This window comes from Arachis duranensis, chromosome 3 (genome assembly GCF_000817695.3).
Source record: "Arachis duranensis cultivar V14167 chromosome 3, aradu.V14167.gnm2.J7QH, whole genome shotgun sequence".
In the NCBI taxonomy this organism is placed as follows: domain Eukaryota; kingdom Viridiplantae; phylum Streptophyta; class Magnoliopsida; order Fabales; family Fabaceae; genus Arachis; species Arachis duranensis.
This window is the reverse complement of record NC_029774.3, coordinates 4398803-4413419: the sequence shown is the minus strand read 5'-3', so window position 1 is coordinate 4413419 and position 14617 is coordinate 4398803. Positions and strand designations below refer to the sequence as shown.

The 14617-nt window shown below is 28.7% G+C and overlaps 2 protein-coding genes across 2 annotated transcripts; one reads left to right on the top strand and one right to left on the bottom strand.

Moving 5' to 3' along the window:
* Window positions 1-5213: 5213 nt before the first annotated feature.
* LOC107476663 (transcription factor bHLH63) lies at window positions 5214-8197 on the top strand. Its single transcript, XM_016096517.3, has 7 exons — window positions 5214-5525; window positions 5732-5959; window positions 6048-6182; window positions 6280-6351; window positions 6882-7127; window positions 7219-7330; window positions 7952-8197. The coding sequence occupies exons 1-7, from the start codon at window positions 5313-5315 to the stop codon at window positions 7993-7995; spliced, it is 1050 nt and encodes a 349-aa protein (XP_015952003.1). The 5' UTR covers window positions 5214-5312; the 3' UTR covers window positions 7996-8197.
* Window positions 8198-11353: 3156 nt separating this feature from the next.
* Window positions 11354-14095, bottom strand: LOC107476665 (probable pinoresinol-lariciresinol reductase 3). The gene is made up of 5 exons (XM_016096520.3): window positions 13821-14095; window positions 13604-13738; window positions 12672-12915; window positions 12378-12581; window positions 11354-11803 (listed from the first exon to the last, which is right to left on the bottom strand). Exons 1-5 carry the CDS (start codon window positions 13998-14000, stop codon window positions 11637-11639), a joined length of 930 nt encoding a protein of 309 aa, XP_015952006.1. The 5' UTR covers window positions 14001-14095; the 3' UTR covers window positions 11354-11636.
* Window positions 14096-14617: the final 522 nt, after the last annotated feature.

Below are 14617 nucleotides of genomic sequence, written 5' to 3'. Positions count from 1 at the left end.
ATCACTTAATTAGGTATCATCTTAGAAATTAAATTCTAAAAAGAATAATGTTTCTATTTATTTATATATTAATTATCTATCACACATAAATAAGAACATGTGAAAAATGAAACTGCATTTCATTATTGTTTGATATTGTGAGAAATTAAAGCATATAAATATTAAAGAGTCATCAAAATTTATTATTTTTATCATTATTTTTAGTCATTAATTTAATATTTTTAATCTAATAATTTAATAATATATTTTAATTTATACTTTTAAATATTAATTAATAATTAACTAATAGCTAAAAATAATAAATTTTGACAACTTTCTAACATTTTTTGTTAAAAAATAGAAAACCAACCAAGTATACAGGCTTTGATCATGTTTGTGCATTAACAATAGTGTTTCTTTGCAAGTTCCAAGTGAAGTACTAATATATATAAGAGGGGGCCCTTAATTTCAAGAACTAGGATACCCTGCACATTGGATCTGCTGCTTTATTATCTCCTCCATCTCATCTTCCATAATAATCCCATATATATAAATTATTATTTTGGTTTAATTATTCAAATAGATAAGATAAGAAGGCAGTCCAATAATCTTTTTTTTTTTATTTCTTCCAATATATATATTAGCGGATGGGACAGTTTTGGTTTCGGAGTCCTGAATGCATGGGACATGAAATATATATAAAGGAGAAGAAAAGAATAGCATATTCTATATCTAGTTATCTACAATAATAATAATAGTGGTTTAGCACGTAGCAAGTGCATGCATGCATATTTAATGACTAATAAATTACTTCTTGTAGTTTTTTTTTTAAATATTTTTTTAACGAATAGTAGGTAGTTTTTTTTTTTTTCAATTAGCTTAATCAATGCAACTTTACCTATAAAATTATGAAAAATATATGGAAGACATTTTGAGGAAAAATTAATAGACATGTTAGGATGAAGAGAATATATAAGGTGGAAAGCACTTGTGAGATACTAAAAGAAAGAAAATATTTATATATAAATTAAAGAGGTTGACATGATAGTAGTTTTCTGTTGATGCATACCACAAAGAAAGTGATGGGAGAAAGGAGGACCCATTTGCCTTTAGCTGTGGTATGGGGTCATTTTTAAGTGTATGCAACTAGTTTAGGGAATGAGGGGACCTATAGAGACAAGAGGGGACTAGATAGAGACTTTATTTTTATTTTTTATTTTTATTTTTCTAAGAAACTTTTTTAGATGTTTTGAGAAATAAAAAATGAACAATTTTATATACATCTAGGGAAAAATATAAACTTTAACCGGAATATTTCTCAAAAATAATGGATAGTATGTGAAATAGTAAGTTATATATTTTGATAATAAATTTGTCAAAATTTAATTTTTGGTTGTCTATCTAAAATATTAATTATTGGTTCAGTTTTTTAGTTTTAGAAGAAAATAAAAATTGGGGATTGATATGACGTATAATTAATAATTAATGAATTAAAACAAGAGCTACTTGCTATTGAAATTCTTAAAAGTTTTTTTTTCAGCAATAATAACAATTTTGAAAGAGGAATAATATATGTGAGAGGGCCCATTAGGTGATAATGGAAGTTGCCTTCATCCTCTCTGGACTCTTTGCTACAAATCTGAAATTAGATTTAATTTGGTAAGCTTTTACCTTCCGATATTGCTTTAAGCTTCAAATGGCAGGTCCAATTTGCAAGCAAAGCATGATTTAGACCATTGAGAATTTCAGATTTTAATGTCAAGTCACAAGCTAAGTGCCTGCATGGAAGTGACACAATACCAATAATCTTGCATCAAAACATCATGTTAATAAATTAATACTTAGGCTTTAATCACATCACAATAGAAGCATAAGTTAGGGTAATTTAGATGGATAAATTGAACAAAAAAAAATACAAATATTCTAAACTAAATTTGGTTACATGCATATTTTATTTGATTTGTTTATAAATCGAATTAAATAAATTTAATTTATATTTTTTAATTATTAATTTGATTTACATATATATGTTATATATATGTTGTACTAGTAATAAATCGAATCAAATTAATTTAATTTACATTTAAAAAAATATAAATCAAATTTATGTGATTCGATTTATATAGGAAATCAAACAAAACATGCATGTAACCAAATTTATTTTATAACATCTATATAATTTTTTTCTCATTCAATTTATCTATATAAATTACCCTATAACTTATACAAGGTTAAAATGCAACAAATTAATAAATTAAATTAGTATAACTAACTAATAACTAACAAGAGTATATTAGATGTTGATTTAATACCCTTGACTATTACTGTCTGATTTGTCCCGTTATTAATTAAACTAAACTAATACAATAGTCATTGACAACTAAGTGAACTAACTAACAAGAAGAAGAAAAAAATAAACGAGGTTTAGCAACTAAGTAGAAGGTCAATTCTTAACCTAGGATATTTATCTAATTCTCTAATAGCCTATCTTTATTCTTATCAACTGCACTACTAATCCATCAATCCCTTTCTTGCTGATTAATCAAACACACACATATATATAATTCGTTGAAATAGACCTTCATCCATATAAAATTCAACAGTAGGAAATTGCTAGAACTTTCTCATCTGCTGTACAATTTTATTCAATTTTTCATTTTCCCCCTATAAGGAATATTCTCATATAATTTATGTCTATATATTTGTATAACTTCACCCAACTTTAATAAAGAAAAAGTTCGAAACAAAAAATTTTCAGTCATAATTAGGTGAAATTTTTTATAATTTATTTTATTTATATAATTTAATAATATTTTAATTTTCTATCTCAATTTTTTATTAATCTATTTATCATATTTTTATAAGTTTCACTTATTAATGATATTAATTATAATATCATATCTCTAACTATTAGACATTATTGTAATTCCTATTTAATATTTATTGTTATAATTTAAATGTTATAATGTCATATGATTCTCTCTCTCATGCTTAATAAATAGACACCAATAGAATAGCATATTTAAAAAGAAGTTCAAATCTTAGATTTAAGAATACAATAATTACTAATAACAATTAAAAATGGTAATAATATTAATTAAATAATTTTAATTGTAATTAATTTTTATTTCATTTAATTCAATTATTATTATTATGGCAAACGTTGACAAATGTGAAAGCTTGATTTAATAGGTTTCTCATTGTTAATTTGGATCATGAAAGTTGTTTATTCCTTCTAGCAAAAAATCACAACTCTATTTAAATTACAAACACAATTGAAATAGGATAAGAAAATTTACAAGAAGAAGTTGAAGAATAATTTTAACAACACATATGTTTTTAAATTAACACAGATGTTTTTAAATTTGTTCAGAATTGAATTTGAAAAAATGTCAAATTCTTAAATTAATTTATTCAATTGATAAATTTACGCATAACATCGATAATTTCATATTAATAACATCCATTTGTACTCATAATATTCATAATTTCATACCTATGATGTCTATAATTAATAAATTTTTATAATTAATATTACCAAATTTTAAACTATGCATCTTATTGTATTTTTCAAATGATCTCATATGTGCACTAATAGGTCATGATTTTAATTATTTTAATACTTTTTATTTAATATTCATATGTATGCTTATTTATTGATTTTAATATGAGAAGTTAATAATTATTTTTAGAAATTTATTTTTTAATTTTTTTATATCTTATCTTTTATTTTTTATTTTCTAATAGTTTATATGTAAAATATAAGTTGTGCAGTAGAAGTTGTTAAAATTTTTAAATTTAACTTCTATATTTTCTGCAGAAAAATTATATTTTAATGAGTAATAATATGAGTGAGGAATTTTAGGGATATAATTTAAAAGAAACTGAAATTGATTTTGAAAAGAACATTCAAAAAATGCAAAAAAATGGTAAGTGATAAGGAGAATAAGTGATAAAAAAATATATATCACTTACTTATCAAAAGAATGAAAATTTTTATATGACATTTTTATATTCTAATTAATTTTTGACTATCTAACACTCCTTTTAAAAATAACATGTCAACCTCTAAGATTTATTTAATTAAATAGAAAAATAAACTGATTACTTGAACAACTAATTAAAATTAATTTACTTTGAATTTAATTAATAAATACAAGTATAACATGTCCATTAATTATTATTGACAAGCAATCGGTTTCTTTACGCCACAACATGACAGTCATTATATTGTAATAAGAAATAAGAAGATATCATATCATATCAAATCCAGTGCTCCAAAAATATCACGTGGTCATAGTAATACTCTAATGAGAAGCAAGATCATCCTTTAATTTTAAGAACTCAGTTATTCACAAACTCATTAGGGTAGGTTGTTATCTGGTTTAAAGAGTAAAAATAAATTATTTAAAAATTAAACTAAAAATATATTATTAAATTATTAAATTAAAAAAATTAAATTGGTCACTGAATTTTTCTGAAAATTAATAATGATGTAGTACTATTTTAACATACAAAAAATATAATAATTAATTGATACGTATTATAAACATATGTGTACAGAAATCGAAGAAGTTGAAAGGATCTTAAAATAGTGAAGCTGAAGAAAAATGAATGCTGATGATACTGTGTACAGAAGAGGAAATTTCTCTATTCGAAAAGGACTTCTCATATCTCTATTTTTTTTTAAATCTTCTCCTTTTCTACTCATTATTCACAACCAAACTATAAGAGTTAATTCTCCCCCCAATGCAATATCATTACAGTAAGAAAGAAAAAATAGATATATACACACAAATAGTAAGCTGTTTTTCAACAGAATATTCAAGCCGCCCAATTTTTCTTTATTTAAAAATTTTGTCAGTTTTCATGTGGCGCAAGTAGATAGGTTCATTAAATAATTTTTTCCTCAAATTTTTTATTACATACAAGTCCATAAGAATATCTTTGTTAAAATAAAAATATTTAATAGTGTTGGTAATGTAAAGGATGGATAAGTATTAAGAAGTAAAGAGTAATGCGGAAACGACAGCGTTTGGGTTTAACCGTTTAAGAGTGTTGAAACAGTCCCACGTGGCGGTCATATCAGTGGGACCTCACACACTCACACACTCTCTCTCTTAATATTCCTCCGCCGGCACACTCTCCTCTCCCCCAATTCTAATTATTTTCATTTTAATTAAATTGATATTAATATTAATATTATTTTCTTTCTGATTATATATACACACACATTGCCATGGTCATCCTCGATCTCTTTCTTCAACTTTCTAAGAAATTAAAACAGTTAACAACAACTACATACTCTACTCTGTTTAAAGAAGAAGAAGAAGATGTTGCATTGTGTAAACATGACAGTGTTGGAGAGGCAGCAAGCAAGAAGCAAGAAATGCATTCAACAAGATCTTCAAGAAAATGGATCCTCGTTATTTGACGTCTTCTCTGATGATTATTCCTCCCTAATTCACATGCCTCCTGCTCCTTCTTCTTCTTCCGCCATTTCCTCGTTCGTCTCTCCCAAGAAGAGAAAATCTGAAAGCCACAAGGTTCGTTATTTCAAAAAAAACTCAAACTCTTGAGTACGCGAAGTTAATAACTAACAATTATTAAATAATTTAATAAATTTGACTAAATTATTATCTAATAATTTTTAATTATTAATTTCATATTAAAATAACTACACGCAAATTTTCACATTTTTGTTTATCTATCTTATCTTGTTTTATCTCTTTCCTCAATTCTTTTCTTTTAGGTGGTTGTTGCTCAACAAAGTCATAACAAGAAGGACAAAAGAGTCAAAGTGAGTGCGGAAGAAGAGTCATCCAAAATGAGTGAGCAAATTACCAACAAGGACGAAGTAGCTTCTGCTGAGAATTCCATTAAAGGATCTACTTCGGAGCCTCACAATAACAAACCTGACTACATTCATGTCCGAGCTCGCCGCGGCCAAGCCACTGATAGTCACAGCCTTGCTGAAAGAGTGAGTCGCTAAATAATTTGACATATTTGAGTAAACTGTTTTATATTTAACGAATTTCAGTAACTAACTAACTAACTAATGTATGCAGGTTAGAAGGGAAAAGATTAGCGAGAGAATGAAGTATTTGCAAGATTTGGTTCCGGGATGCAACAAGATTACAGGAAAAGCTGGAATGCTTGATGAAATCATAAACTATGTTCAGTCTCTTCAACGACAAGTTGAGGTAATTAATTAATTAATTTAATTTGTTAACGGGAAATTGAAGTATTTAGATGTACACGTGGCTTATTATTATTGTTATGATCACTTCTTGCTTGCAGTTCTTGTCTATGAAATTAGCTGCTGTAAACCCAAGACTTGAACTCAACGTTGATGATCTCTTTGCCAAAGAGGTAAAACAAGAAAAGAAAATGCACATATTACAACTTTACCCCTCTTCATCTTTCATTTTAGCTTAATTACACACTGAACAACAAGGATTAATCAACCATGCATTCCCATTTTGTCCTTCAATTATGTCCATTAATAGTGATTTCTTAACAAAATAAAAAAGATAAAAAAATTTATCCTTTATATTATTAAAAAAAATTAATTTTAATGCGCTTTCAGTCTAACCATTACACGTACATTCAATCACATAACGTCATATTAACAAAACAACTATTTTTGTACATTGATAACGTGAATAATTATCTAAAAGAATAGTTGTTATTGCATGACTGTATAAAAGGTTTTAACCTATAAAAATTAAACTCTTAAAAAAATACAAAAAAATATTAAAAAAATGTGTTCTTTCTTTTTAAAAATTATATTTTAGATTTTTTTTGGTTATTTCACTTATCTAAGTAAATAAATGTACTTAGATCTAAGATAAGCATCCACATGTATGTAAGAAAAGCTTATTAAAATTTGATAATGACAGGTATTTCCTGCTTGTGCTCCAAATTTTGAAAGCATTGGAATGGGATCATCAGAGATGACTAATAACCCTGCTGCATATCTTGACTTCAATTCAGTTCAACAACTTGTATCATGTTCCAATGGATTAATCAACAACATTGGCATGAATATGACCCCTTCACCAGACATGGGTCTTAGGAAAACCATTGCTGCACCCCTCTCTGTGTCTTTACCAGAAACATTTCTTGACTCATCATCTTGTTTCAATGTATGGTTAATTAATTACCCTTCTATATGTTACTATGTTTCAATGATTTTGAGTTTTCTATAATTGATCCTTTTTCTGTTGTTCATTGCAGCAAGTTTTACCTCCTTCAATTTGGGAAGGCGAATTCCAAATCCAAAACCTTTACAATGTGGCTTTTGATCAACCTAGAACATCATCTTTTCCACCTTCTCACCCATTTACAGGTACCTACAAATTATGATTTTTCTAGTGACCTTTTTATTTTTCCAAAATGCAGAAAGTGGAAGCATAGCAGAGTGGAATAATTTTTCATCATGAAAGATGATAGGGACATTTGAGAGAACTCTAGTTTAGTTATTATTTATAAGGGTAATGTTAAGAATACAAAAAAAAATATTTGTTTTATTTAGTATTTTATTAATTATTGTAATAATTAATGAATGCTAAATAAAATAAGTTTTGATTATTTTTTGCTATTAAATATTTTTGTATCTATAAATGTTAAGATAATAAATAATTAAGTCAAATATTTTTGTTGATTTAATAATATAATATAATTGAATATTTGTGTAAAAATTATAATATTGAAAGTTAAATTCCACAAAAAATAACTTATATGAGGTTACCGATTTATTTATATTGTGGTTAAAAAGAAATGGTGTAGCAAGGTAGGAAGCTTCCTTTTTGAAATTCTAGGTTTTTTAGGAAATTTGGATGATGAGGCTTTTGGATCAATCATTTTCTCTAAAGACTTGTTAAACACTCCACTATTACCCTTGTGATTTAGTTACCCTTTTGAAAAAGTAGTTAATTTGAATTTCTAATTTTTTTTTATATATGTGCAGGTTTAGTGGAAGCTAGTAATCTAAAGATGGAGATGGATATGTAGATGATGATGATGATAATATCTCAAATTTGCAATTTATTTTGGATGAGCTCACTCCACATGGGAATGGCTATCATGAAGATTCTTAATTTTTCTTTTGAAGTAAATATAACATAATATTGGTTGTATACTTCTAAGTATATAGTATGACTATAAAAATAAGATTTATTATTATTAATATTAATACCCCGTTAACTTTTGGGTCGCCTTCATTTGCACGTTTCAAGTACTATTTAATTATTTATTATACCATCCAAAAAGAAAAAGTTTGATAGCGATGAGAATTGAATTGAATTGAGCATATATGTGACTGGGCACCTAATCCAATGTAAAATAAGAAGTTGATGGCAACCTATCACTGCTTTTTCCTTTTTAATTTCCCTTCTCTTTATGATGAGATTATTATTTAGTAAAATAAAGGTAACATAAGCAGCTGGATGCAAATTAAAGCTTAATACCAATTATATGATAAGGACAATAATTGATAGTATTTATAATCTTAATTTTCAATTAATTGTTTATAGGATCTAATAGTTCTTAATGAGTTTGCAACATAATCAAACCTAACAACGAACATCAAGTGGTTTTCCAAAAGGATACGAGGGTGATGTTTAAGGTCCTTAAAATAAATAGTATATAGTAAAAATAATATTGACGCAATTAAATAACAATGTAAAATTATTTTGTAAGGGTGGTGCATTAAAATTATTCCTCATTAATTATCTTAATGGAAACTTTTAAATTTGAAGTCTCTATCAATCGCTTTTTTCATGATTAAATCACCTCAAATATTAAAGCTTCTTGTCATTTTCTCATCCACTTGAGCATCTCATAAAAATATAAAATCACACTAGTCAAATTATCATTTGATTACTTTTGTAGTTTTGCTTTGGTTGATACTTAACACCCCAACATGCACTACCATCAAGCGTTGCTGGTTTTGTAGTTTTCAGTTAATTTTTTTTTTTAATTTGATCAATCTCGTGCGATCAAAAAGTGTTCTTCGAATAATTCTCTACTTCATCAACCTGATTTTCATTTTCGCCTTTTTTCTTTTCCCTTCATATAATCATAAATTAATATATACTAGTATTTCTAAATAAAAATTATATTTAAAGACTTTAGGTACTTTCACTTGTAAATGTATCATATATAAAAATTAAAACCGTTAAAAATCTTAAGCAAAAGTCTTAAATTAAATAAGATATTGGATAGAACTTTGATCCACTCGTTCACTTGAACAAGTGTCAGAGGTTCAAATTTTGTTTTGTATATACAGCAATAATCTATTCACCAGCAACAAATCGTTAAATAGAGTTCTGATTCGCGATGAATTACTTGACCTATTGGACCGAAGAATAACATGACAAACTGAAAAATATAGGTAGAGAATCATCTTTGCATGTATATCTCTTTTTTTGGTTTTCCATGATATTTTTCAACTCGGCAAACTAAGGACTAATCCGTCGCGAATCGAAGCTCTATTTAAGGGTTTGCGGTTGGACAATGGGTTGCTGCATGCACAAGGTGGCTTGCTTAAGTGAACTAGTAAATTGCATGCATGTTTATCTCTTTAATCTAATGCGATCATGAACTATTAGTAATTACCATTACGTGACAATAGAAGTTACATGATAATAAACTTGTAACAGAAAAGACGAATGAATATAAAACAAAAGGTGTAACTAATAATGCAGAAGTAGCATATGTGTGAAACTGTATTGGATTTAATAAACCTTTGCCATTTGGTTGTGGATGAAAACAGGAAGACAACATTGAACATGGTTGAGAGAGACAAAGGTAGTCATGCGCCTGATAGTGGACCTTCTCAAAGCCGCCATTGGGGACAAAATAATAGTCTTCTTGATTGAGACACTCATAAATTAGGCCACAAGCTAAGATTGATGAATACTTTACATTGCCTTATGTTATTATGGGAGGGAAAGGAAGGTGGATGGTCACACATTTCAATTAATTAGAATGATTTTTCTGTCCCTAACAGTTATGATCCAGTTCAATCAAAATGGACATCTAAACTGTTTACTATACCCAAAAATAAAATAAAATAAAATAAAAATGGACATCTAACTCACATTTGTGGTTAAAACTTAAAAGGATAGATGGTCATTAATGTTTGGAATTATATGGACAAACCACAGTTACAACTCACATGAAAATGAACAAGATGTTACATTTGAGTTATCTGGTTGCCAAAACTTATGACATGACCTATTAAAAAAGATGGAGATGACCAATCAATATTTATTTCTCACATTGATAGCAAAAATTGAAGTATGTGGGGTATAATCTTATTACATGCCATGTGCTAATCCTCATTAACAAAGATAATTATCTTCAAATAATTAAGCAACAATGCTACATTGCGCATATTGATATCAATGTCACTTGATGTACCTATGCTTTTCATTCTTATAAGAAAGACCCCTTGGATTTTCATACACAACATATGTTAACAAAAAAATTGAGGGACACATCTTGTATGTATATATGTATAAATAATAACTATATCTGGCATAAAATCATGTCTTAATATGCATGAAAGGTGCTGTTCAGTGTTAGGTTGCATCAATGGTTAAAAAAAGGGGACCACTTGAAAGGGTTTTTGCCAAGGGCTGCATGGGGTAGCTAGTTTAGTAGTATATTTTATCTTGGTGTTATGAGAGCCTCAGAATTTCTTCACTTTGAAGCCATATATAATGGTGAGATTTGTGGACCTGTCTCATCCATAGCCAAAGATCTTGTTGATTCTCTTTGTTTCTGTTGATGGTGAAACATGATCTTGGATTTTCCTTTCATTGCCCCACACCTTCATCTTATGTGGGGGAAAAAATATATATTAGTATAAACACTAATTTACTATAGCATGTAGTCAGATATATTCTCATAAATGTTGATTAAATCCATGATAAGTGAGAATATTTTAAATAAAGTGAGGCAATTTACTTTGTTGTAAGTAAGTTTGATAATGAGGTATTAGACTTGTGTAGTTGTGTCTATCTCACAAGTCACACTCTCTATCCCTTACACTACTCACATGGGGGGTTGGTTCCAAGATATTAACTATTAAGGCATCAACCCATTATAAGATTCCCTAACATTTAGCTATCTAGAATAAAACATTAGTCAGATCTTAAACAGCAAGACTTTTTAAACTAACCTTCCATGTTTGTGTCTTGTTCCTTTTCAACAAAATTGTAAATCCTACCGGATTTAGTTTGATCTCATTGTAACTTACTTTATTTTTTGGGGAAAAAAAAAGAACCCATTCTAAAATTCACTAATTACTAATTAGTATTAGTCATGAATATGAATTTTTGTAATAGAAAATTGGGAAGTGCATAGTTATATAATTTATCTGTAGCTTTTACTTTTGAAATAGTTACTTGAACAGAACTATTCATTCCCTAATGTAGCATCACCAAATTCTAACAGGCTACTTATTTTACACCTTCAAAAAATGATACAACAACAACAAAAACTTCGTCCTACTAGGTGGAGTCGGCTACACTACGTCCTATCATATATGTCTTCTGTAAGTCTATTTATATTTAGATCTGTCTTGACCACTTCATTCAGAATCTTCTTAGGTCACCTTTGCAGCCAATATTTAAAAATGCCTCAAACTAAACTAGTGTGTCTAAGAATTCACTGACTGTAGTATATTTCAGTTGTGGATACAGTTCTGTGCCATTCACTCCATTGGAAGACTCAATGTCAAAGTAGGTGTGATCTTTCTTTATGAAAGCAGAATATATGAAAAGCTGTTCAAAGTTGGCAGGATAAGAAGTACCTGCGAAACAAAATAATTTGCACAATTTTTAATTGGATTTTACTTTTTTAGGATCAAAGAATATCATTAAGATGGAGAGAAGAAAAAATACAAGAAAAAGGGGTAATAAAAATATTTATCTATGAAGTGTAGATTTTCGATCTATTAACATGTATGAGAAAGGTTAGTTCTCAAAAAGGATCATGAGCTATACACCAAATAGATACCAAGCATCTAATCATCTCCCATAAAACTTGCCGGTCTAAGAATTTATAATTGAAGGTGTGCGAATTGTGTTCAAGCCAATCAATACTCCAAATAGATACCACAATGATTTTGCCATGTTGGTACTCATAAAACCAGCAAAACTAGTCAAAAGAAATTGACCTAAGGTTGCAAGACACATCAAACACTCACCTAATGCATTGAATTATAAATTTTCCTTACATTTCTCTCTATTTGAGTAGAAACTTCATATCCCTGTCAGTCTTAACATGAGATGATTTTTCATGCCGTCTAGAATCTTGATGCTCAATTGACAAAAGTGACAAGAAGCAGCAACATAGTCACAATCAATTTGAAGTCAAAGTATTACCTTTGATTTTCTTGACCAGCTCTTCTTCTGAGACATGTGATTTCTCAAGCTTCTTCCCGATTTTAGTTTCCCACATCTCGACTAGTTCATTCAGAGAACAAACATTTCCTGGCGGTCTCAAGTACAACACTTTGTTCAAGGTGCGGGGGTCATCAACTGTGCTAATAGTGAAGGCAGCAACATCATTTTCCTTAACAAATATGCCTGCAAAGAAACCCTTCATGAATAAGCATCAAACAAAGAGAATAACATTTACATGATAAGAAATTAGCAATCGTCTTCGATCAAACAGACCTTTTGTGTTCCCATCACCAAATATGGTAACCTTGTCCCTAGGAGGAGCATTTAAGCCTGGCTGAACAAGAGAAGGGAGCAAAATCTTCATGAAGAAATTGCAGCAAATGCAGGTATATGGAATGCCTTCGGCCTCAACCATCTGGCGAATTTCGAGTTTGGGTGCGTAGAAATTGCGGCCATCCTCCAAGTCATATATTTGAACCTTGGTAGGGTCTGCTCCAAATTCAGCTGGGATAAATCTCTGAAGAGACCAAAATAAACAACACATCATTGAACATATCTTACAATTCAAATATTCAATAATACAAGGACCATTGGCAATAATACAAACGTGCAGATCAGAAATGGTGGGAGCATATATCTTAATAAATGAAAATAGTAAGACTATTGTTAACAGCTTTAGAAACGGATGCTCCAAAACTAAATTAACCAATTCCACAAGAAATTGAAGCAGAACATTAGAAATGGCCTAAGAATCAGCATTTAAAGAGAATGTTAACAAATAACCATAAGGACTTGAAGGTTGAAAGGCTCATTATTTGACTGAAAAGCGCATGCATGTTTTCTTATGCCAAATTAATTTACCATCTCCATGGATTTCAAGACCCTACAAGCCCATTCCACTTTAACACACATAAAATCTATTCCTAATTTCTCCTGAAGAATGAGGCTAACCCCAAAGAGACAACAACAACAGAAAGTCAGAAATAGACAAAACAGCAAACAGGTAGAATGCATGCAACAAACTCTTTCAACAGAGTCTATTTCAAAATATACCCAATCTGATTCAATTCAATGTTCAACAAATCCACTCCTTCAAACTTGTGAAACCAACCATATTGTTCTACCCTAGACAATTTTATGAGGTACTCCATACTTGTATCATATCCAAAAATCCAAATTCTTAAGAGAGGAAGTTTAAAATGGACCTTAATGGAGCCAGATTGTTTGATAACTCGGATAAGAAGCTTCTGATCAAGAGTTTGCTTAGCTGAAACAGCAGAAATAACAACATCCACTAACTTGACAGCTTCAACAATGCTGGCTTCATCTTGGAGGGAACCCTAAGCATGAAAAAGAAAATGTGAGCCACAAAAACAAAGATTCGAGATTGCAATGTAAGAGAGGTGGAATTGAAGAGCATACTTTGAGAAGGGTGGCACCAGCATGAGAGAGAGAGTGAAGCTTCTGTGCTTTGATTGGGTCAGAGAAAGCAGAATCCCTAACAAGTGCAAATGTTGGATGATCAAACTTGAGGCTTGCTTCTGCTAAGTGAAAACCCAGGTTCCCACTTGCTCCAATTATCAAAATTTTGCTCTTTCCCATTTTTCAAAAAAAGAAAAATTCTGAACTCAACTGATTAGGGTTCAGTAACCAAAGTGCAGCACGTGCTAATTAATTTAATGTTTCAACGAAGTTCGTGAGATCTAATTCAGGTCTCATAACTAAAAATATAACGTTTAATAAAATTTGTAACAAAGTATCATGTTTTTATGTTTTAATTAATACTTTTTTCTACTACATAATATTGTTTTTATTTTTCAATAATTTATTATGAATAATTTAGTTCTAGAATTACATATGTTTATTATATTTATATATCGAGTCGAGTTTGTTTATAGTCAAGTTTATATTTGACTAAATTTGCCTTAATAAGTAAAATATTGCTTGTATTAAAATATATAAGTATCTTGATTCATGCTTTTTTTTTATTTGTAAAAATTAATTTATAAAAATAATAAAAATTTATATGCAAAGACTGTTAAATAATTTAATATTTTTTAATTGTTAATTTTATATAAAAAATTATAAAATAACATATTTAACAATTGTATCTAAGTATTTATCATAAAATTAATATAATAGATAAATAGATGTTAGAATTGTAAATTGTTATACATTAACATATTAAAAAATTCACTCTTTTTACCAATTTTTAAAGA

Bases quoted from the DNA above. Each gene is read 5' to 3' on its own strand.
- LOC107476663 (XM_016096517.3), top strand. From the start codon at position 5,313: ATGTTGCATTGTGTAAACATGACAGTGTTGGAGAGGCAGCAAGCAAGA. The intron at 5,526-5,731 runs GTTCGTTATTTC...CTTTTCTTTTAG, and splicing joins GAAAATCTGAAAGCCACAAG to GTGGTTGTTGCTCAACAAAG. The intron at 7,128-7,218 runs GTATGGTTAATT...TGTTCATTGCAG, and splicing joins ACTCATCATCTTGTTTCAAT to CAAGTTTTACCTCCTTCAAT.
- LOC107476665 (XM_016096520.3), bottom strand. From the start codon at position 14,000: ATGGGAAAGAGCAAAATTTTGATAATTGGAGCAAGTGGGAACCTGGGT. The intron at 12,582-12,671 runs GTCTGTTTGATC...GTTTCTTTGCAG, and splicing joins TGGTGATGGGAACACAAAAG to GCATATTTGTTAAGGAAAAT. The intron at 11,804-12,377 runs GTAATACTTTGA...TTTGTTTCGCAG, and splicing joins GCTGGTCAAGAAAATCAAAG to GTACTTCTTATCCTGCCAAC.